At 35.0% G+C, this 23,817-nt stretch overlaps 1 protein-coding gene across 1 annotated transcript in view; it reads left to right on the top strand.

Annotated features, from left to right (window-relative positions):
* The window catches only part of MALRD1 (MAM and LDL receptor class A domain containing 1), a 232,787-nt gene that overhangs the window by 58,234 nt on the left and 150,736 nt on the right, over positions 1 to 23,817 (top strand). The window contains exons 16-20 of the mRNA XM_053999538.1: positions 847 to 1,214; positions 2,658 to 3,070; positions 16,026 to 16,113; positions 19,391 to 19,567; positions 21,872 to 22,049. Coding sequence (XP_053855513.1) covers positions 847 to 1,214; positions 2,658 to 3,070; positions 16,026 to 16,113; positions 19,391 to 19,567; positions 21,872 to 22,049 — 1,224 coding nt within the window. The remainder of the gene's footprint in view (positions 1 to 846; positions 1,215 to 2,657; positions 3,071 to 16,025; positions 16,114 to 19,390; positions 19,568 to 21,871; positions 22,050 to 23,817) is intronic.

Genomic DNA, 23,817 nt, shown 5'->3' with positions numbered 1-23,817 from the left:
TAGAAGTTCCAGTGTCAGAATTGGTTCTTTACTTCCACTTAATTTTTCATATACACAGAAAAAAAAAAAAACAAACCAACAAAACCCCATAACTAAAATCCACACAACAATCAAACCCCAACATTTTCAGTAATTGCCTTGTCTCAGTCTTTGTGCAAACTTGTCAAAGATAGGAAGAAAAAATATAGCTTTGATAATTTGTTTACTAGGCCAAACTGGTGTTACTGTTTAAATAAAGGTTTGGCCTGACCTTGATGTTTGTCTCAGAGATATCAAATACATCTGCCATCGACAGTGGAACTGTCTTTTTATCCAAGATTCATGACTTGAAGTTGGATATTACAAGCTGTTGGTTGTATATGTGCTTCTGCTCCCAGTTTTGTTGTACAATTGCCAACTTAAGTATTTGTCAGTTTTAAATGCTGAAAGCTTAGAAGGCAACATATTAACAAAAACTTAGGTAGGTAGAAAGCATACTTATGCATTCGGTAGGTGTTCTGGTTTTCCTTCTTGATACTTTACAATCATGTACTGAATTAAATTTATAAAAATAAATTATGCATCTGAGTGAGCAGTGTTTGTTGCTGAATATAAAAGAAAATGTGTCTATTCAGTTCTGGGTTTCAATTTAATGAAGTATGCTTCTCTCAAAATCTTCAATTCCTGAGATGAGGCCTGGACTGATATAGCAGCCTATCCTACCATCATTCAGAAAATGGATTGACTTACAGGCCCTGTGGACTTCCTATATATCAGAGATACAACAGAAAAGATAGGGGTCATTGTAACTGATGTGGTCCATTTTCATCATTTGCCCACTTAACATTCTTATTTTTATCATTTTAGGTATTACAATTATGGACAGTCAGTTGGGGCAGCAGAGCTGCAATTGCTTGTGGATGGGCTGGAGCAGCCTACTGTCCTTTGGAGGACATATTACAACGAGGGAAATCAGTGGCTGAAGGCAGTCATTCAGCTTGGACGCCTTCCACATCCTTTCCAATTTTCACTGGATAAAATCAGTCTGGGTGTTTATGAAGGTGTCTCAGCAATTGATGATATTAGATTTGAAAACTGTGCTCTCCCGCCTCCAGCATTAATTTGTGAAGGTCCAAATCGCTTCTGGTGCAGACACACAAAAGCTTGTATTGACACTTTATTGGTCTGTGATCTTGTGGATGACTGTGGGGATGGATCGGATGAAGGCAACTGTGGTGAGTACTCTCCACTATTGCTTACTAACACCACACAAAAACTGACTTGCCAATTCACCCTTGAACTGAAAGAGCACAGAATTGCTATAGCCAGTAATGATTCCACTCTAGTTAGACATAGAACAGAATGATAATTTTAAACTTAAATGCATATGATGAGTTAAACTGAGGGTAAATGGAATTCTATGTCTTTTATCCAAAGCAACTCCATTTCTTTATCTTGTATAAAACACGAACATTTGTTACAAATTTACTTTAAAAGGGGGGATGTAAAGTCAAGGTGCTATCCTTGATTTTACTGACAGAAGTACAGACATGCTGATGGACTGAGAGGAGTGTATGTCCTACCTCTTCTTAGGACCTATACTCTTCCTATCAAAAAAAGGTTAAAATATCTATACTAAAGATAGGAGTCATGCTGAACATATTTGTCCCCTTCAAAGGAAGCACTTGAACATACTGAGGAAAGCTATGAGTCGTTCCCATTTTTGACATTCACCTTGAGTGCTGAAGGGTGCTGATGATGGTTTTTCCCCTGAAGCATGCATTCATCAATTTTAAGAACTCAAGAACATTAATATAAAATAAAATTAACTAGCATTTGCTTTATCACTTCCTGAGGTAACTGAATTATGCAAATTACAATCAGTTTGAGAACGGGGGGCACCTTACATGCTTGAGGTGATATCAGTCTGCAGCAATAATTGCTGAATATCAACTTAAAACTGCTGTAAATTTAAAAGAAAGTGAAGGCTTTCCAGCTTATCTTAGTTTTTCTATTTGTGGAATGCCTAGCTTATTTATAACCCATTTTAAGGTCTATGGTAAGATTTGAGTTGCAGTTTTTAACACTGTTAAATGCAACAGCTTAATTAAAAAAAAATGCTATAGTGTCAGTTACTGCTTATTAAAAGCAGATACAAAGTTAGAATGCAAGTTCACCACCTCTGACACATTTTATTGTTCTACATTAGAAGAAATTAATGCATTTTGCCTTGGTGTCAAATAAAAAAATGTGGTTGTGTTATAAACGCTTTGATTTAGCCTTGATAAAATTATTGTGTTAATATTATTTAGGATAATAAAGATCTAAACCCCAATGTGTTTTTAGGACTACATCTGCCAAGCAAAAATACATTAGATTATTTATCACACATACCTACAAGACAGTATGGTGTGGTTTATTTAATTCAATTAACCTCAATTTTAACTCCTTTGATCTGTTCACTTTCAGTTAAAGAACCTTACCATCTTTAATTTCAATAATTAATAAAATTAATAAAATGGGTACTTTTACTCAGTTCTGTTTATTCAATAAATTAAGTAGAATTTGACAGATATATATTGGAAATAAATATTTGCAAGAATAAAAAAATATTGAAGCACCATCCCCTTTTGATACTGCTTTTTTATTTTTGATAGTCTGTTCTATTTACATTTCAGACCCTGACCTACAGTGTAACTTTGAAAATGGGCTGTGCAATTGGGAGCAGGAGGTACAGGATGACTTTGACTGGATCAGAATACGGGGTCCAACCCCCACAGTTAATACAGGCCCGTTAAAGGATCACACGACAGGCACAGCCAGGGGACACTACCTTTACCTGGAGTCCTCTGAGCCACGCCAATTCCGAGATAAAGCAGTTTTGCTTAGTCCTCTCTTCAACCCTTCTGACTATGGAACCTGTGTTTTCCGCTTCCATTATCATATGTTTGGAAAAGAAGTGTATAAGCTGTCAGTCTTCCAAAGAACTGTGAGTAATGCTAACGGATGGCTGTTGTGGTACAAGTTTGGAAATCAAGAAAACAGATGGATCAGACAGACTCTCTTCATCAGCAGTTCTAAGCCATTTCAGGTATGATCCTTCTAAGTTTTGAAGTGTTTATTTCCTGCATCATAAAACAGAGAGTGTATATAAATGACTGCACAATCTCAAAGCTATTTGTAACTGTCTGATCAATTTTGCTTTGATGTGTGTTTGTAGGGGTTTTTGAGGAAATTTGTAAAACATTTTTCTTCTTGTAGTTACATTAACTTTTCCCCCTAAACCACTTAATTTTAATGTTTTGAATATGTGCTATTTAAAATGGACACTGGTTTTGTTTTTCAAGGATTTGGTGAAAAAATCTTATCCAAATCTACTACAAAATACTTTCATTAATTCTGTTCAAAAGAATATCCTCTGCTTTGCCTTATTTTTAAAGACTTACAAATTAATTTTAATTATATAATGCCAGAAAATATATCAATACAAAATATTTGGCTGCCAGGTTAGACTAAGAGTCAAAATTTTCATGGAGAAAGTTATGATTAAAGTAAGTTACAGCTATAAACCTTGACTTATATTCTCCTCTTTTAAATATTGTATATATTATTTATCTTTGATTATGTGTGGTCTGTTTATTCCAGTTGGGATATACTGCAAGGTTATTAGAGGAAACATTGGTTCTCTTGATTGTCAACTCGTCCTAAAATTACCACCCTCCTCTCCCCCCCACCACATTATAAAAAGAAAGAACTTCAACCTTCATTTGAAATCTGATATAGTGCAATATTTTGTTTAGATTGTTCCTTATTATTTCCCAAAACACTATTTTTAAGTAGAGAGAAATTCTATCCTCTTTGGAGGAAAAGGCATTAATATTACTGTGGATGCAAAGAGGCATTTTCATTTATTTTATGTCAAGTCCTTTTGTAAAAATATAAAGGAATATAAACATAATGCTATCAAAGCTCCCTTCCCCTTCCCCCATTTATTGGTCAAAATACAAGTCTTGGCTTTATAATCTTCTCTGTCTCTAACCAGAGCATCTTGTCAGCTCTTACAGGATATTCAGAGATTCCTAGTGAATAGAAAATGTTATACTCTAGGACCAAAAGATAGTCCAAGTCTTTGTCAGTCAGACCTTTGTTTTGCTTTTTCTCTTCTAAATGTGTGAGATAATCATACATCTGAGATATGTCCTCTTCCTCTTTCCTCCCTATGTAAATAGGTCACTTGTTGACCCCAGTTTGAGATATAATCACTATAAATTATAAATCCCTCAAATTCACATTTTCAGTTTATTTGCTAAGCATGAGAAGCCAGCTTTGGGAGTATATAAATAACTGTGCCTATGCACCAACTCCTACGAAAAGGAGGAATTGTCAGCCAAAAATTCAAAGCAGCATAAAAAGGCAAGGCATTTGAGAACCTCTTGAAAGTCAAATTATCTTTTGAAAGTTTTGTACTCTATAGATATAAAACTCTAGGCCCTTTAATTGAATGCTCTGGCAGAAACCCAAAGGCAACAGCAGACTCCCTTGGCTCACACCCATTCCCAATAAGCCTAAGAATCTTAATTTTGTCGAGAACTCTTTGTTCTGGCTGCCATTAATCCATGGTGATATTTGTTGCTGTTCCATCAGATGTTTCCCACCTGAGTGTTAAATGTGACATCATTGAGAACTATGGGAGTAGCTGGAGGAGGAAAAGGTAAATTCAGAGCTAAACTATTTAAACTAAAGGAATGCAGTTTTCTGAGACAAATTTAAGAACCTCTGTAAAATACTACTGCTGACAAGTGTTAAAAATACAAGTACACATGCTTGTAAAAATTTTGTGGCTTTATTGATCTAGAGTTTCTCTTCCTCTGCAAAGGATATTATCTACAAGAAATTATACAATTTTTAAATTTGAAAAATTCAAGTTAAAAATAAATTTCTTATAAACTATTCCTTTTGATTATATGGGATACTTGTTTCAACATGAAAAAACCCACTGTCGAGTGACCTTGTCTCTTTACTTGTTCTGCATTTATTTTCATCCTGAGACATTTACTTACATGTCTTTTCTTTAGATAAACACTTGAAAAGATAGTAAAATAAGATTCTGTCCATGGAAACCTACTCATATTGATGATGAGTAGTGTTTGCTTTTATCTTCCTCAGAATAACCATATCTGAAATAGTTTCTGCTCAGAAGAAGGTGCAAAGGCTATTTTAACATTTTAGAAAAATTTTACTCTCGTAACTTGCTCTATTTATTCATATTTCTGATGATACAGAAAGGAAGTGATGATATGTGAAAAACGGCAAAATTCCATATTTCAATCCTTTTGGGCACTGTAGTCCCCTTTTTGTCATGATATAAATCACATACCTATCAAGTCTCTGTCTTAAGAGACCTAGGGCAACTTTACTATATTGCAAAACATATTATTAAAAAAAGAATCATTGTCTTTACCCCAATACAGTTATTCTCTTTTTGCCCATGCAGATTACACATTTATCTCTGTAAACTAAGATGGTTATAGATTTTTGATACTGCAAAATGTAAGTAGTGCATTAGGGAGTCTATCATCATTTTGTGATGATTATATAAAGGTCAGTTTTGCATTTTCTTCATTGGCTCTTATGAAATTTAAAAATGCAAGTACAATGTTTAACTCCACACTTAGCTATTAATGCTATATTATGTTTCATTACTAAACATTTTAGTATTCTGAGTATCATATATAAAATCTTACTTGTCCCTTCAAATATAAAAGTTTCTCCATTTAAGTATGAAAAATAAGGACCAAAATCTGAAGTAAATAAATAATGCAAAATAACGTTGCAATTAAGTAGATATAAAATGCATTTGACAAATTTCTTATTTTACAAGTGGTTGAGAAAAGTAAACAAAAAATCCACTATAATAATTTTAATCTTTTTATCAATTAAGTATTAACTTAGAAAGTAATAGAATATTGATTAAAAATTAAAATGATGCATTTGCTATGAATATAGAATAGCCCTATGTTCTGTGAACACAAATATAAAACAACATTCTTTCTCCAACGATTATTTTTATCTGTTGTGCTATTTTTTTTTTTTGAATATGCAGGTACTTCTGTTATGGTTTTTGTTATGACTTTGGCATATCAGTTTCATATCAAACACATATGTAGTGAGCATACATCTTTTACATCCAGGCTCTTGACATTCATCTTGTCAAGAAAGATAGGAAGTGCTAAAAGTTGTACATAAAGTACTAAGCTGGTTAGGTTACAATGACATAGGCTGTTCTGCTTTTTCACCCTCTACTCTTCCTCTTCACTCCTCAGTGAGATGAGATAGCAGTTGTTCTTTGGGGATTCTGGTGATATGCTCTGTAATAAGTGAAACAGCATCACAAAAATCACTCTGCAGTTATTTCTGCAATTCTTGCTGTTTCTTGTGATTGATTTTCTGAAGAAAGAGAGGATTGATCAACACCCTCACCCCACCAGCCATTTCTGTAATGAAAGACTCATAATTCTAGAGGTAAATGGAAATTTTGGTGTAATTACATTTTAAAAACTATTTTTATAGTGGTTTGGGGTTCTGCTTCAAACAAAAGTCGACTGTGGCAATTTTTGAAGTTTCAGAATGTAATGTTTTTCTTTCATGCATTTCTAGTGGTGATAATATTCATACATGAATAGTACAGGGGGACTTACAGTAAACTAAATACCCTTTTTACCAATTTAAGACAAGATAATGACTCACTAGTCTTCTTTGTTAGCTATAATATCTTTTAAGTAAGAACAATTACAATTTCGTTTCCTACATAACTAGCATCAGAACGATGGAAATTACAAATTTAAATCTTGTATCCCATTTCACAGCCCCTCAGAGAGAATATTTTAATAGGGTTTGTAACATCAATAGTTTTGTAGACTTACCTGTGTGAATTTTTCAGTCTTCTCTAGTAATTAATTGATAAGCATCAGATTGAAATTCTGGACTTACACTGGTATATTTCAGAACCTGTAGCTGATCAAACTTAACCAAACTTCTTTGCCTGCAACTTCTCTGGAAGAGTGTGCATTACTTTTTGTTGTCCAAGGAAAAGTATTATTTCCTAGTGTGGAAAGCACAGGAAGAAAGAAAACAAAGTAATTGTGTATTTACCCTTACTTTTGGAACATTAAACTGGGGGAAAAAAAATGGAAATGTTTGACCCTTTCTAGAACACTTGGGTAAACTGTGTTCCTTTCAGAAAGAAAGTTGCTTGGGATTTAGCAGAGAAACGTCTAATCAACAGTGTTAAAAAAGCTTTGTAGAGAAAGATCATTAGTGATTTTTCTATTAGTGAATAGAGACAAGAGAGGTATTCTGTGAAATCATAATGTAAAACAATCCAAGGAAAAGGAAATAGTATTTTAGGATGGTCTGTTGTACAGCTCATTGGCAATGGAGGCTTTGTGTTAAAAGAAACTACAAATGAAGTCAATAAGTAACTTGGAAAATTACCAGAAAAAAAAGTCTGTTAAGGGCTAGAAGCACAATAACGGGGCTATGACCTCCCACCTGCCATACACCACTAAGAGTCTGGGTGGAACCACTGCATGCCAGGATGTGGCATTGCTGTGGGTGATGCAATCCATGGGGAGGCACATTGAGCTGTGGACGGCCAACCTTGCCACCGCGCATCTGCGCTCGTGCTGCGAGGCACTCTGCTGCACAGAGCTTTTGGTGTCTTGGGAGGCTCACTCTTTTTGATATTCTAGCTGTGATTTCAGATTTTCTGCAATCACTTTCACCCTTATTGAACCAGGTTTATTATTGTCAAGTGTTGTTAACTTCCTGCCTTGATTTGATTGTCTACCTGCTTCCTTCTTCATGGCCTCATTTCAGCGTGTTTTGATATACCAGTAGAGTTTGTTAATATTTAGTTGGTCAGATACCTATTTTTCATTAAAATCTGGTGTTGAAGCAGCTCTGAACTTATCAAGGACTTCTCTAAGACATTTATTACATGTCTAATACCTACTTGTGATCATTTTTGTGTTATTGCTTTTCATCCTTTCCCTGCTAGTAACTTACACACAAAGATTTAGAGAGCATGGATTTCCACTCAAAAACAGCTTCAGTTTCAATTTTCAATTTATCACTCCTCATCTTGCTTCTACTCTTCTCCTTTGTACTTCCCCTAATAATCTGCTGAGATTAGTATTCAGGAATTCTTTTTTTTTTTCTTCTTATTTTTTTCCCTGTCCTTTAAATGTTACCATTTACTTTTGTTCCACCTTACTCCTCCAGTAGTGCTTCAAATAAATGGATATCTAGACATATTTTCTGCATCTCAGTAGGTCTTTTTCTGACTATTCTTCTTTGTTTCTGATCTGTATGTTGGCTTCTTTCATCCCTGATACCTCTTTGCATATTGCACAATACTCTGTGACATTTACATTGTGCTGTTAGTTTCTGGTGTGTTTACAGTAATTATTCTCATTTTGTTTTCACTGTGGCTTTGTATAACCTGTAGTTTTGGGCAGGCCTGCACAGTTTTGTATGTATTTGGCTCTGGAACAAGTTTTTATTAATTGGCTAATATGGACCTTTAAATATCCAAATTCACTGGAATGAGAAGAGACATCTTGCACCAGATAAAAAGTTGCTTAAATTCTCATCTAACCTGACCAGAACACTTCTCACCATCATTATAAAAAATTTCTTTCTTCATGTCCAATCTAAATCTCTTCTCTTTCAGTTTAAAGTCATTGCTCCTTGTCCTGTCTGTGTAAGTCTTGGAAAAAAGTCTCTCTTCATCTTTCTTATGAGCCAGATTTAAGTATTGAAATGCTGCCATAAGGTCTCCACATATCCTTCCTTTCTCTAAATTCAAATCTTTCATGCAGGTTTCATAGGAGAGGTGTTCCAATGCTCTGACCAGTTTTTGTGGCCTTCCTCTAGACCTACTCTTACAGGTCTATGTGGTTCTTTTGCTGGGGAATCCAGAGCTGGATGCAGTACTCCAGGTGTGGGCTCACCAGCATGGACAGAATGGCAGAATCACCTCCTTTAGCTGACCGACCACGCTTTTTGTATGAAGCCTACACAATTCTGTGAGTTATTTAAACAAAACAAGAAAAAAACCCAACCAACCAACCAACAACAATTACATACCCAAACCCCAAAAAGTTGCTGTCTTACCTATATTTAACACTCATGCCTTTTCAGAATGTGTCCTGGGAAGTGTGATGTGCAGAGATGGTTTCAGGGTGGCTGAACTGTGCCAGAGGTTGCTCTGTCAGGCCAAATCATGTGGGTTAGTCCAAGTCTGTCCTGTTGAAATGTCAATGCCTTTTGGTATGGCAGCTCCAATTCTTGCACTTGAAGGTCCTAAGCTGTCCACCATGCCCCATCCTCACGACCAGCCTCAAGGGGCTGTAGAGGGCCAGGAACAAAAGATGACATATCTCATGTCAATCTCCTTCATACTTCATGCAGAACTTGTATAAGCTCTACTTTGGGCAATTCATGCTCAGGCTTCCTAACTTGTCCACAATCTAGGTCAGAAACAATATACACATAGAGTGGACAATGTGGGAACCAAGGCACTTTTGGGAAGGGGTGAAAAATAACCTTAAGACTTTGTGGTTGGTGGTGAACTTTATGTTGATAGTGAAGAATATTCAATACCTACAGCATGAAGTGAAATACAGAGAATTTTCATGCTGAAAATGTGTGCGGTACAATACAGTGTATTTGAAAAATAAGTAGTGTGAGGGTTTTTTTTAAGTCATTCCTAAACAATGGTTTTGCCATTTTTGATAAATGGATTTCAGAACATAGAAAACTTTGAAAACAAGGAAATTACATGAGAAATCAGGAAAATACATTGTATAAACCTTCAGAGAAAAATTTTTGGGCTTAGTTCAGGTCTTTGGGAAAGATAGTGGCTTTTTGTTCAGTGCTATCAGAATACTAAAGAGATAATCCACTCTAACAATAGAAATAATTTATTCTTTGTGCTATTGTTTTGTTGATATGCTATGGAAAACTTGTCATGATGTCATCAAGTCACAACATGTGCACAAAGGGGACAAGGAATAAGAATTTCTAATCTATGTTTAATAATGCCTTTTCCAGTGAAATGTATATTCTTAATTTCAAACCTGTCATTTCCTTGCAATTTGTTTTTTCTTGAGAGAAGAGAACACAAGGAGACCGGGTGAGTGTTTTTTACCTTTTTTGTCCCTATTTACATGCAAGCTGCTCAAAGGAAATCATATAAAGTAAAAATAGCCTTTCTATTCTCTACTGAACTGTCAAGTTCTGCCCATGGTTTAATTATGGAAAACCTGAAGTAATGAAAAGTTTTCACCATCTTTCAGAATCCACAGCCCACTGAGAAACTGTGTTGGGCCATTTGAATTCAAGGGGCATCATGTAAGATGGGAGTTTTGTTTTCCTGAAAATTAAGTGTACTGTTTCATATTTCCTATTGATATTACTGTATTACTTATCAGCAGCTGCTCAACAGGAAAATAAAACTTGGATAACTTCTCAAGGAGAAGGAAAATGTTAGTGACTTTTATCTCATGGCTTAACTGGATCTTTGAAAATATAACAGGAAGATCACAGGAAAGCTGTACTTTGTTGAAGATTTAATTAAATTTCCTTCCATAGTGCTATGCTTTGTATCAAACAGAGTTTTAAAAATATTTTTACAATCTTTCTGTTTTTTGAGTATGCTTATAGCAGAATTAAGAAACAATGTAAAAATCTACTCCCACTGAAGTGTCAAAACTCTCATTAACTGTAATGAAGACATGATTTCATGTCAACCCACATGTTCTGGTGTTATCTCTATGTTACTGTTTTTTTACTTTGGGAGGTGAAGGCTGTATGCATGGATATGGGAGCAGCAATTCTATATAACTAAGTCAGGAGAAGTCCTTTGGGTCAGGAAAGTTCTACATCTTTAGGCAGAAGGTCTAATAGTGATTCATTTGCTCGCTAGCATTTGCTGCTGAACAGATAATTCACTGTTTATTACCACAAGTGTATTCACAAGTACTGAAAATAAAGTAGTGAGTGCCTCCTCTTAGGATGCTCCTTATCTCAGCGTGGAAGAATTGCCTTTGCAGTAAGCACTGCATAGATCAGAAAAAGTCTGTCCATTCAGCCCAATGCAGACTTCCCTAGACAGAGATGTGAAGATGTCTTTCTGCAGCCCTTTATATCTCTGTATGCTCTACTGTACAAAAGGGAGGGACAGAAGTACTCAGGTCATAACAAGTCATCCTGGTCAATGTAGGACACTTCTTTCAGGACCATAAGTCCCAGTAACTCAGCCAGAATCCTGGGTTTTTTTGTTTGTTTTACTTATTTACAAATAAAATGTGAGGAAAACTGTGTTTGGGAGAAAAGAAAGCAGACTTTGTATGTTCTTATAGATTAAGTCAAAGCTGACCATGAACTTCAGGTGGTTTGAATATAGTTTCATAATTATAATTGCTATACAGATGTTTCTCAAATGGGCAGGCTAAACAAGTTGTTTTATAAACCTAGAATCTCAGAAATATTTAGGCACTGACAATATACTACTTTCAAAATAATTCTTCCAGTGCTAATATTCAAGTGACAACAGGGCCTTTTCTCTTAAATGAAGTTTTGTGACCTTAATACAGGAAAGGAAAGACTCCCAGAATATGTAGTTATTAATCCCACCAATATCACTGAATAGTCTAAAACAGGATAGAAATATGATTCATCCCTGCACTTTAGAGAAATGCTGTGAAAAACATCATAAATCAGCATGAGGGTTCACAAGCTTATAGCAAAGTGTGATAAAGTGCTTTACTGAACTAGAACTAGTGTTTTTCAGTATCTTGTAAAACCAAGCACTGTAAAACATCAAATATTTGACACAAGATTTTTCATGTTTGATGTGTGCAACCTTAAGAATGCTGGTAACAATTCATTTGGACATCTGTGTGAAAGGACTTAATTTCAACTTTTGAAGTCTTGAGACATTAATTTCTAAAGTTAATTTTCAATGGTCATAAAAGAAAGGGGCTGATGAGCTTTGAAGAAGGGCAGTGTGATCTTGAGCTTTTTAGAGGGTATGATTTAAATGATGTGGTGACCCAGTGTTGATAATCTTTCCAGAAGCTGATGGCAGGTCTCCACTTGTGATTGCTTTTGGGGTTAGAAGGGTTCCATGCAGCACATAACAGCTCTGGTTGCCTAAATCATCCCCCCCAGGAGAGGGAAAGCTGGAACAGACAGTGACAACCCATGCATCCATTTTTTTTTTCTTCCTAAGACAAACCATTTTGCGGAAGGTACAGAAGAACAGGTCAGTGCCTTGTAAACAGAATTCAACTAGTGGACACCTAAATGAGAAATTGGGGGAATAATCTCAAGTCCACAGTGCCTACTCCTTTGATGGCAGCTGAGGAAGCAGAGAAATAGAGCCAAGGAGGAATAAATCACCATGTTTGCACTCATCAAAGCAGTCAATATATTATTTGATGTGAATAAATAACTACTCAAAAATTCAAAATAAAATCTAAATTTCTCTTCTTTTTTTAATAATTTTTTTTTCTGAAATAATTGTGTTTTTTTGAAAAATAGTTTCCCTTTTAATGTACTTCTTGAGAAATTATTATTCATATTCTTATTATATTAACATATTAAATTATTAATATGTTCATGCATTATTGAAAAAAATCATTCTACAGTGAAGACTTATGACATGACTTGTGCCATGATCATTGGATGAAAGTATCTTAACAAAAAAGAAGCTTTGAAGCTTCGTTCTGTGGCTTGTCCTTTGTCTGTAATTACAAAAGTTCCATCACCTCATAAGGAATTTATTGCTTTTTTGATGAAAAGTTATTATACATTATTATGCAATTTTCTTTATTCATCCCTAGCATTAAAACACAGGGGTAGCTTACTTCAGAGATATGCAGTGAAATGTGTAGGACTTTACTTTCAGTAAGTTACAACACAAGTTTTCATGAAAAAGTGTTTTGTCATTTATTTGTGTGTTGTTCTTTCCTGTTGAAACCAAATCACATTATTTCTTGCCAGAAATCATCAGAGAAACCTAATCTAAATTACCATGATCTAACTAGAAATAAAAATCACTAAATAACCCTGTTAACACCTCCTGTGACAAACCTGAGTTACTGTTTGTCTAAATTACAAGTTGATTACATTTCCTAGACATTTGGAAACCCTCGGAATTTTGAATACGTCACAGTTTTTGAAATACATTCCATTCTATCTTGAACTATGCTTGTATAGAAATTAAGATTTTACTTTGGTAACCATCAGTGGGAATTGGCTAGTGATAGAAATGAGCATTACTTTAAAAATAGAGCATTTGTACAGAACAATATTATCCATTGTAATTCCTCTATTAACACTTATCATAACATCACTTCACTCTTCAAAAGCCTATTTTGTTCAAAATCTTAAGGGATCATTCTTTCTGTGTATACAGAGTGTCATTCTAATACAGTTTGCTTTCATGGAATTTGGGTTTTTTTCCCTCTTTTCTTTATGTCAGATACTTTTGATACCTTTATAGATTTCATTGAGTCTGGATCTTAGACTTCAGAAAACATGAAATTGGGAATTATTTATTCTCATTCAAATAATAAATGTGATGTGAAATCAGTTTCACAGCAGATGAATTTCCTAGAGGTTGCTTTATAATATCTTATGAAGTTCACAGAATTATGTCTGGGAAATTAATTTAAGTGGTCAAAGTTTAACCACAGCTACAGAGAGACTATTCTCTGTATTGTGCATAAATTGGTCATATTTTCAATTTTAAGTGTATACCTACGCCACTGTTAGATTTTCTGTGTTGTTAATGAGTTCATGGTACATTTCAATGTATCAGGCTCCCCAGGTGCATAGATAAATATTTAAAATACAATGTGGGTGGGTAGATTTTAAACAACACAATCATAATGATAATCAGTATAAGGGTATTCTGAATTCAATTTCTCCTAGAGAACTGTGTCCTGTCATTTCTAAATTTAGATATTTTTAATCCCTTTAAAAACATATTCCTGCTTAAGGTACAAGAGTGCAGCTTTCTTAAAGGAAATACTGGTGGAAGATGTTATATAAGGATGTCCTCAGCCCGTGTGTCTGTCAGGACTGGGGACAGGGACACAGGTGGATTTGGAGACTGAAGCTCCTTGCACATTCAGCAGTGACATCCACAAGTGCACAATTCAATCCCATGGAAAATTAGTGTATTTGGGTTTATCTTAGTAATTGGTGTGTAATTAAATAAACTCACTGCCTCTTTTTCTAAATTTGAGCTAATTAATAAGTAATTAATTGTAGGTAGATAATCATTCATAATTTGAAAACAAATTGAAAATTATATTTAAACTGCTGTCTGTTTGCCAGTCAACATTCAAGTGGAAGGAGATTTGTCATTTTGGAATAATAAATTTCCTTGTGTTGCTTTCCAAATAGTAGATGTTTTTGTTTGTCCTGTTTCCCATTTCTAACCATTTTATTGCTATTTGTACCAGTACTGTAGCATTGTCCCCATTTTAATCTAAAATACCCAAAAGTCTCTGGTAATGTAAAGAATATTTGTGTGTATCCTGAGGGAAAAATAAGAATCCCATACTGCTGTGAGAGCAATAAAAAGCAATGCTGTCATTTATTGTTGTCGTTCACATGAAATATATTTTATGCTAAAATGGCCCATCTGGAGCATATCCACAGTAGGGGACATTTACCTGTCTTCTTTTAGCATACTCATTTATTTTGTTTAATGGACATAATATATACATGAAGTGTAATCATTTTTATTTACTCTGGTGATGTCAGCATCAGTAATAAATCTACAGTTCACATGCAACTTCAAAATAGCAGAAACAAATTTGTCAGTGTTAACACATTTAGACCGATATTATTCTTTTACAGGGTTAAGGCCATTCCTTGCATCTTCTAAGTTTTTCCCTCCCGTTACAGGATAATAAATTTCAAGTGTAATGTTTAAAAGGTCTCTGTACATATCATATGAAAAATGGTTCTTGTTGAATATAATCTTTCTTTATAAATGAATTACAACAAAAATAGTAGAACTAACAGTACTCTGAAGCAGAACTGTCATAATTTTGCCACTATTTATACTTCACTAATGTGTAGGAATTTTTTACTGAAGTGAGGAAAAATCTGAAAAAAATACATTAGAAATGTTTTACAGCATTTCTGAAACTGAACGTGTGTGTAGCATGTAAAATAACGATTTTAAACAATGGCAAAGAAATAAGAGTGTTTGAACTCTGTTGGATCAGCAAAAACATCTTTTTTCAAAGTGCGTGGTTTGAGAAGGCTTTATTATTTTTATAAATAAGGGTTTATTATTTAGTTAAACTTGATTTCTTATCAAATCTTTCACTAATCACCTGCTGGATATTTATCACTCAGCAACAGACAGAAGAGAGGAGGTTTATTTAGTCTTCCAAAGAGTATTTCACAAACGCCAACTTCTCCTATTCCCTGGCAGTAGAAAATAATTTAGCAAATATAGCATTGATAAGTCTAATGAAACAGTAGAATATTTTTCTTTAAAAGCTTCCATCGCTCATTTCTTACCTGCCTAATTGTTTTCATCATACTGAAATTTGTATGAGTCTATAATTTTTTTTACATGAATGGTATTATATTTAAGCATGATTAATATTATTGCAATAAGTACCAAAGGAGGGAGTCATAATGTTCCACTTATGATAATGTCTTGCCATCATTTTATATCACAGTGATTTTTCAGTGAATTTACACCATTGTGAAGCCAACCATTCTGTTATGGTTCACTATGATTAATGTGACGACCAATGAAAGCTGATAATAATTAGTCACTTTAGTAAATTGTCATTAAATAGACTATATCCCCCAGAATAAATTTAATCTCATTTTAAGTGAGAAACATGGCAAATGACTCCTCTATCAATTAATAAGAAATATTTAACGAGAAGTGGAAGTCTACTATACACTGAAAAATGCTTTTGTAATTCTTGATTTCCTAGATTTTGGTGAAAGGTATCGTAGGAGATGGTTTCACCGGAGACATTGGACTTGATGATGTGTCTTTTCTGGGCTGTACTCTTTACAATGGTAAGAGTTGAAATGCACATCTCCAACCTGTGAACTAATTCGTTGCTGTCAATAGTAAATATTGCTACTAGAAAAGTAAAAACGAGGTTAAAATGTCAGTCAGGAAATCCAGACTTTTTTCCCTGCTTCTCAGACTCATATCCAGGCATCAGGACAAAATAGGCTCTGCTGTGCATGTAAGGTCCAAAAGAGATCCTTAGTGAGAAGTGTGCAGCTTCTGTACTCTTTTAGATCTTGACTCCTAGAAGGTAAAAGAAATTTAGCTGTGTGTAAATTAACTGAACTTTCATTCTGCCAATTCAGTTTGATACAGCTTTCCCCTCCCCCTCTTAGTGTACTTAGTGCCAATTGCTCTCAATGACAGCACACAATTAGTACAAGTGATAGAGCAACCTGTTGTCAAAAGTCATTGTTACTAAGCGTAGAGCAGTATCTAGAGAATTGTAAAATAATATATCCCAAAATACATGTACTTCAAGATGGCAGACTCAGGATGTGGAGTTCACCACAGAATAGATGTTAAGGGGGCTACTGTCAGCTGCAGCAGGCATTGCAGGGTTATATATGACAGTTGCTCTAAAGTCATGACAAGGCTGTAGAGCAGCAAACAATTTAAAAGTATCTGAATATTACTATCCTAGCACTTACTCTAAAACACACTAGTGTAGATGCATTTTGTTCTGCTCCTCCAGAAATTTCTTACAGATATAATTAGTTCTACAAGGAATATCAAATGTATATGGTATTTCTTTTGCAGATAATTATCTAATGTTTTAACATATTTATACAGGGTAAAGCAGGTATTATTTTGGACATGAAGGCTTTTTGTAAATATTCTGGGCCCCTCAGTTTAGGAAGGATATTGAGATGCTTGAGCACGTCCAGAGGAAGGCAACAAGGCTGGTGAGGGGCTTGGAACACGAGCCCTATGAGGAACGTTTGAAAGAGCTGGGGTTGTTTAGCCTGGAGAAGAGGGGGCTTAGAGGTGACCTTATTGCTCTCTACAACTTCCTGAAGGGAGGCTGTAGACAGGCAGGAGTCAGTCTCTTCCACCGGGCAGCAACTGACAGAACAAGAGGACAAAGTCTCAAGCTATGTCAGGGAAGGTACAGGTTGGATATTAGGAAGAAATTTTTCACCGAAAGAATAAGAAAGTACTGGAATTGTCTTCCCAGGGAGTTGGTAGAATCACCATCTCTGGATGTGTTTAAAAAAAGACTGGACATGGCACTTGGTGCTATAGTCTAGTTGAGGTGTTAAGGCATCGGTTGGACTTGATCATCTTAGAGGTCTCTTCCAACCTCATTATTCTGTGATTCTGTGATTCAGTTAATGGATTGTGCCTTATATTCAGGGAATAAAATCTTAAAATAACTAATCAGAAAATCCATAAATAATTTCAAATTACTTAGGAAGAAAACTTTAAAGCTAAACTGGAAATTGGAAAACATAGAGGGTCAGAGTTTCAAAGTTTCAGATTAAGGAAAAAACCACCTCATTGTGTGGGGAAAGATAAATTGAAAATACTCAAGTATAATGGTGGACAGGAATCAGGTTTTGTGTTCTGTATATTTTTGAAATTGAGACCAATTTTTGAGACAGTCTAGAGTCTTGTTTTTATCTCATCTCATCCATGCCATAAAAATATTCCAATAACAAACAAACAAACAAACCAACCAAACAAACAAAAAAAAAACAACCAAAAAAAAAGAAAAAAAAAGAACCAAAACCACACCAAAAAGAAAAAAAAAACAGTCAAAGGGACTGTGGGAATAGCCTGCAAAATAGACAACAGCTATGGCACATTCCACCATATTTAACACCAATTGGATCAGGTTGAAAAAGCAGGATTCCTCTGTCCCTGCACACTAGAATCAAGCAGTGCCCAATTGCTCTAAGTCCACTTTAAGTGACCAGATACTGACAGGGAGAGATGGGTTTGACAGCTTGGTGGTAAAGTCTCTCATAAGTAACATTAAAGATGTTGAATCTTTTGAATTTTGAGTGTACTGCTTCAACCTATCATTTGAATGCCCTGACCAAAGGCTATTCAATGATGCTTGCTCTGGACAAAATGGTATTCAATAAAAGTACAGAAAACAAATTGTTTCAAAATAAAGGAAGTATCAGAGCCTCCTTTCTTTTCAGGTATTATGAAGGCTATGGTTATTCAAAATTTCTTCTTCCATTTCAAAGTATCAGGAGCAGAGCCTTAAATGTGGCATTTGTATTTAAAAAATTCTAACCAATAAGGTCCTTGCTGTTATTCTGAATTGTAGATAAATTTATCAATTCATACAATTCTTACTTCAAGATATTCCTTCCTTTCTAAGTCTTTGTTTGAGTTTTAGGACATTTTGAGAGTATCATTCATTTGACTGGAAAATAATTTATTTAATGTCATAGATTTTTTTCTTTCTACCCTACAAAATAGAAATGGGTAATTTATTATCAATATTAGTGCTCCAGCTGTCAGGGATAAAAAAAAAAAAAATCCTTGCTATCCCTGACACATTTAATATGAGAAGTTTTCACATGTACTTTTTAATTAACTCAGGTCTATTGCTCAGGTGCATTGTGCACTACAGCTAATAATTTCATAAATTATTAAATTTTAAAAAGGATTTTTATAATGGAAATTCCTTTTATGGACAATAATAGCAAAGGTTTTCAAGAAAAGAGAGTAAGCTTGAAGAAAGGTGTATAGTAAAGAATAGGAGGACGAAAAAAGACAATTGATTTGAAAGAAGTGGTAATGAGTTTGAATGAAATATAAAGGAGGTGGTGGAACAAGGTGGTGACCTCAGAATAATTTCTCTAATGAGAAAATATTTTTTTCAGTGATAAATTTACGAGGTAAGAAGGTTACACAGTAATTTCCACAGTCGCTTGTAGTAATCAACATGTTGAAAAACCCATTATCATCTGAACAATCTGTTAGCCTTGGTGCACTGGGAAAATCAGCTTCTGTGGTTGCTGTGTGAGTGTCAGCATTAGTTTTTTGAAATTACTCACTGGGTTAATCCAAATTTGAAAGACCAGCAAGAGGTGTAAATCCTGCAAGTGTCAAAGATTGTATGGATGGTGTGACAAAACCACTGAGGAAAGCTCCAATTCAGCTCCTGCTGAACAGCATTTCAGTCACTTAGCGGTCCAGGCATGATTCCAGTAAAGCCGTACCCTGGAAAAAGTGGGACAGTGGCGAAGGAAGAAATCATTATGAAGCTGGAATGCCTTAGTCCAGGTGCTCAACATCCTTTCGACCCCTTTTTTAAAGGACACTTGCCCACTGTTTCTACAACTACTTCAGGAACTTCAGTTCCTGCCACGCTCCCCATGAACAACTGCACAGAGAAGGAGTTTGTCTGTCGAGCCTCTGGCCACTGTGTCCAGATGATCCAGAAGTGTGATTTTAGACCTGACTGCTCTGATAAGTCTGATGAATCAGCTTGTGGTGAGTGGATCAAATCATGTTCTTTGCTACCTTACTAGTTTGTGGGTCTTAAGCTCTATCTTATGTTCGTAATTTGGTATTAGCATCTAGATGGTATTTTAATGTGATTTTCCCCAGGAACATAGTAACATTTTACTCTAATATGTGTGATGTAATGAAATTTCTGCCTTCTGATTCGGACTCAACATTTCAATTCAAGTTACTACTGAAATGTGGTATGGGAAGGAATCCTCAGTTCCCTAATGATTGATAACTATACATGACAATTTTAAGTGAGCATATTTTCTTAAAATGTTCACTAGTCCAGACTGGAAGAGAGAAAAACTTTAGAGTTTCATCTTTGGGGTGGACATCTGGGAGAACTGTATCCACTTCTTAACTACTTGAATGAGTATGGGTTTTGGTTGGTTGTTGGGATTTTTTTAATACAAAATTGGTTCAGCATCAGCAATAATTGTGAAATTCAGCCTACTCCACACAGAAGTGAGTTCCAGCCTGTAAAGCTCTGATAGTCTTATGGAACCCTGTAAAGGGGACAATGGACAAGGTCCACATATGATGTGCCATAAAGATCTAAGATAATTTTTGATTGCTTCTGAGTTGCAGCAGTTCATACTGTAGCATTTTATAAGCTATTAATGACTTCCTTTTACCTCAAAGAACAGTTCTTGAAAGTACCAAACCCAGTTAATGAGGGGGATAGACATCTAGAGACAGTGACCTCATCAGCCTATGCAAGCAAAACTATTGTCACTGAAAATGAAAACTCTTAATTCATTACACATTGTGAAGGGAATTCAATCACCTCTCAAGGCTGAGGGCTCAGTGAGGAAAAGTATCATTCCTTCCCTATGTCTATTTCCTATGTGGGAATAACTGGAAGAAATGAATCTGCTGTTTAAGTACCATGGTTAGTTTCCTATAGTGTGAAAAAATAGCCATTGAAATCTTGCCCTGAAACATAAATGCAGAGCCCTCTGAATATTTCTCCTCTCAGAACATTATCTCACAAAACATCTTTTTCTTCTAAGCAAGATAAATACTGTGGAGAATACACCTTTACATATTTGCTCCATCTGAGGTCTCCCATCACTAAGATGGGAATTTATCACTTAAATGACAATGCTGGACTAGAACTTAAAAATGTCCAGACTGAAACAGAAATACGGTCACAGGAAGGTGTTATCTTTCTCAGAGGCACTTTAAATATAATGTTTATAGAGCATGTTCAAAAGGAGAATAAGCATTTAACACAACTCATCATTCTCAGGAAACATCACAAATCTTTATATGGGCAACCCGTGAGATCACACTGGCTGAAGTTTGCTTCCATAGTGAGGATATACAACCTATAAATCAAAACTCGCTCTCTCTTTAGTCTACAATTTTTAGCCTTCAAGTAAGGAAGCATCAGACACATTCTATCAACAAAACATGATTTCTTAATGCAGCATTTTTTATGGGTTTATGGGTTAAAATAAATTCTTGTTCCCCTTGCACAAGTCACTTAAACAAGTTTCCCCTTAAACAAGTCACTGCAGTCACTTAAACTTAAGTGTAATAATCTGTTCCAAAGTTCTGGAGAGTGACTAGACTCAACTTGGACCATGTGTTGGAGAATATATATTCACAGCAGAAATGAAAAATAAAATTGGCTTCTTTACCCTAAGTAGGGTCAGTGGTGAGCTCACTTTGATGCTCAGGAAGCAGAAGTACTTTGGAAGGCAGCTGCATGTTTTTTTTAGTAAGACAACAATACAGTATTTGATACCAATACCAAATAAATGTATTTTTATGTAACTTTCAAGTTTTGTGAGGACTGCTTTAAATCTGGTTTGGGTTTTGTTTTTTTTTTTTTTTTTTTTCTTTTAGAGTTATGGTCATGGACTATGTAGATAATCTACAATGATTTGCTAATGTCATCAGTCTGTGGGACTGGAGACAGAACTATACAACAGCTCACATTCTCAGCTGATGAATTTTACATTAATTTCCATGTATATTACATGACAGATTATTAGAATTACCTGAAACAATACCCGGTCAGAACTCACATGAAGGTAGATACTGAGTTGCAAATGAATTGGTAGATTCCCAAAATTAGAATCAATTTAATACAGGAGAAAATATAAAATTCATGTTTTATCTGCAAGGAAAACACTTTGCATGTTAGTAATGTGTTCAGTAATCAAGGATACTATAAATTGAATCCTTTTTATTTCCATATTGCTTTTTGGGTTGTAACATGAGTTAATGATTTTCAATTTTTATATAAACATGAGTAATAACTATTAATCTCTAAAGTTATGGAAGTCTGTGACTTTGAAGATAAAGACCTGTGTGGATGGCATCAACCAGCCTTGGAACAGATGTCAGGAAATTACTCCATACTTTTCACAAAGAAATTCAAGTGGCAACTTGGAAGAGGAGCAAATCTCTACCCTGAGGAAGAACAACACTGCCCATTAATCGATCATACTATGTGAGTACATTTTTTCAGGTGCTTGAGTCTCTTCTAGAATGTGTGATCTTAACCACATGTAGATTGTCAAGGGGAAAAACTGCTGCATTTACAATACTGAAGCAGTTTAGTGATTTATTAATGACATGTAATTAACTGACAATAGGTGAAGTAGGTATGCAGATCGATACTACAGATTAATCAAAATTTAAAAATCATTAATAAGCAGGTAAAAACTTCTAAACACCTTTCTATAAGTAACTCCCAAAAGTTTCAGTACCTCTCTATCCAGAGAAACATGTGCACTCCTCCCACAGGATATGTGGAGTACAGGCATGTTCCCCCTTACATGAAAGCAAGTTTGGAAGACAAGGCTGCTCCAATGTTACCCTCCTTCCAGCACCCCAAACTGCCAGCCCAGCATCTGGCTGCAGGCTGTTGGCAGCACTCAGGGGGACTGGTGCTCTGTCTGGTCTCTGCAGTGGCTGTGGTACCAGCAAGATGATCTCTGGCATGTAAAAACCAGGTGTTGGCCACTGCTCGTTGCACTGCATTATCAATTCTTCCTATTACAATTTTTCATCCTACTTCTACACTTCTTTTGAAGCTGACTTGTCTTTTGAAAGCTGGCTTTGTAATTAATTTGGCACTGCTTAATTTAGTTCATTGTGGTCATCCTCTTGATTAGTTTGACGTGAATACCTTCTCAGTCTTTATTCACACAGAAAATTTACGGTCACTTTTCTACCTTACTAGATATTGTTAGTTGTTAGCTGTTGCTTCCAATTTTGTTATTGTGCTATTGCTCTTATCCCAGCAGTTTTGCCCAAGGGTGGACAGTACAAGTGAACACAAAATGTCCTGTGAATTCTGCACTCATTTAACTAATGCAGTTCAAAACTACTGTAGTTAGAGCTAAACTCCAGTTTAGCAGGTATTTTTTTACCACTTCTCTTTATTTTACCATTTCTCTGGCTAATGATATAAATTTATATTAAAATGTAAAATATTTCTATTCTCTCAGTGAAGATTTGTAAATTAATGTTGCATTCTGGGTAGATTTCTTAAGATAGTTACTAGCTCCTCTGAGGATACTCCTTGGATTTATCTCAAGGAGCAAAAATAAGCTTTTCTGCATGAACATTTGGTTTTAAATGTTTGGGTTTTTTTTATTTTTTTTTTAATTAAGTAAGACATGTGTTTTTAAAAAAATGTATTAATCCAATGTATTCCAGCTAAAAGTAACAGTAAGAGTTATTGAAAAAAGAAATCCCTACAGGTAACAAGCAAATGTATTGAGTACAATAAATGTTATACAACTTCATTAATAAGTAAATTTTTGTACAGCGTAATTACTCTGAACAGAAAAATACTTGCCTGATTTTAGTGACATATATGTTTAGTTTCTGTGACAATAACCCATAGAGTGCAGAGATGGTCTTTAAATTAAGACCACTTCAACAACATCTTTGCTATATTGCTACTAGCTTAAAATGACATTATTTTGCATTTACTCAGCCTGACTTTCTATCGCTATTAAAGAGTGAGCTCAATATGTTAGTTTCACTGTGTACTTCATTAAAATTACCTTGTTTTTACAAAGATCCCAAAACAGCAATATCAAACTCAAAAAAATCATTCAACAACACCAAAGAATTACCAGGCTGTCAAGCTGTTTCTAGGTCTCTACATTATATATGAAAAGGAAGTGTACCCCATAACAAAAAAGAGCAACTGTTTACAATAAATTAGCTGCCAAATATTTCATTGACTGCTCTTTAATTGTTGT

This window comes from Vidua macroura, chromosome 1 (genome assembly GCF_024509145.1).
Source record: "Vidua macroura isolate BioBank_ID:100142 chromosome 1, ASM2450914v1, whole genome shotgun sequence".
In the NCBI taxonomy this organism is placed as follows: Eukaryota; Metazoa; Chordata; class Aves; order Passeriformes; family Viduidae; genus Vidua; species Vidua macroura.
Note: the sequence above shows the minus strand (reverse complement) of the source record. Positions and strands in the feature narration are given on the sequence as shown.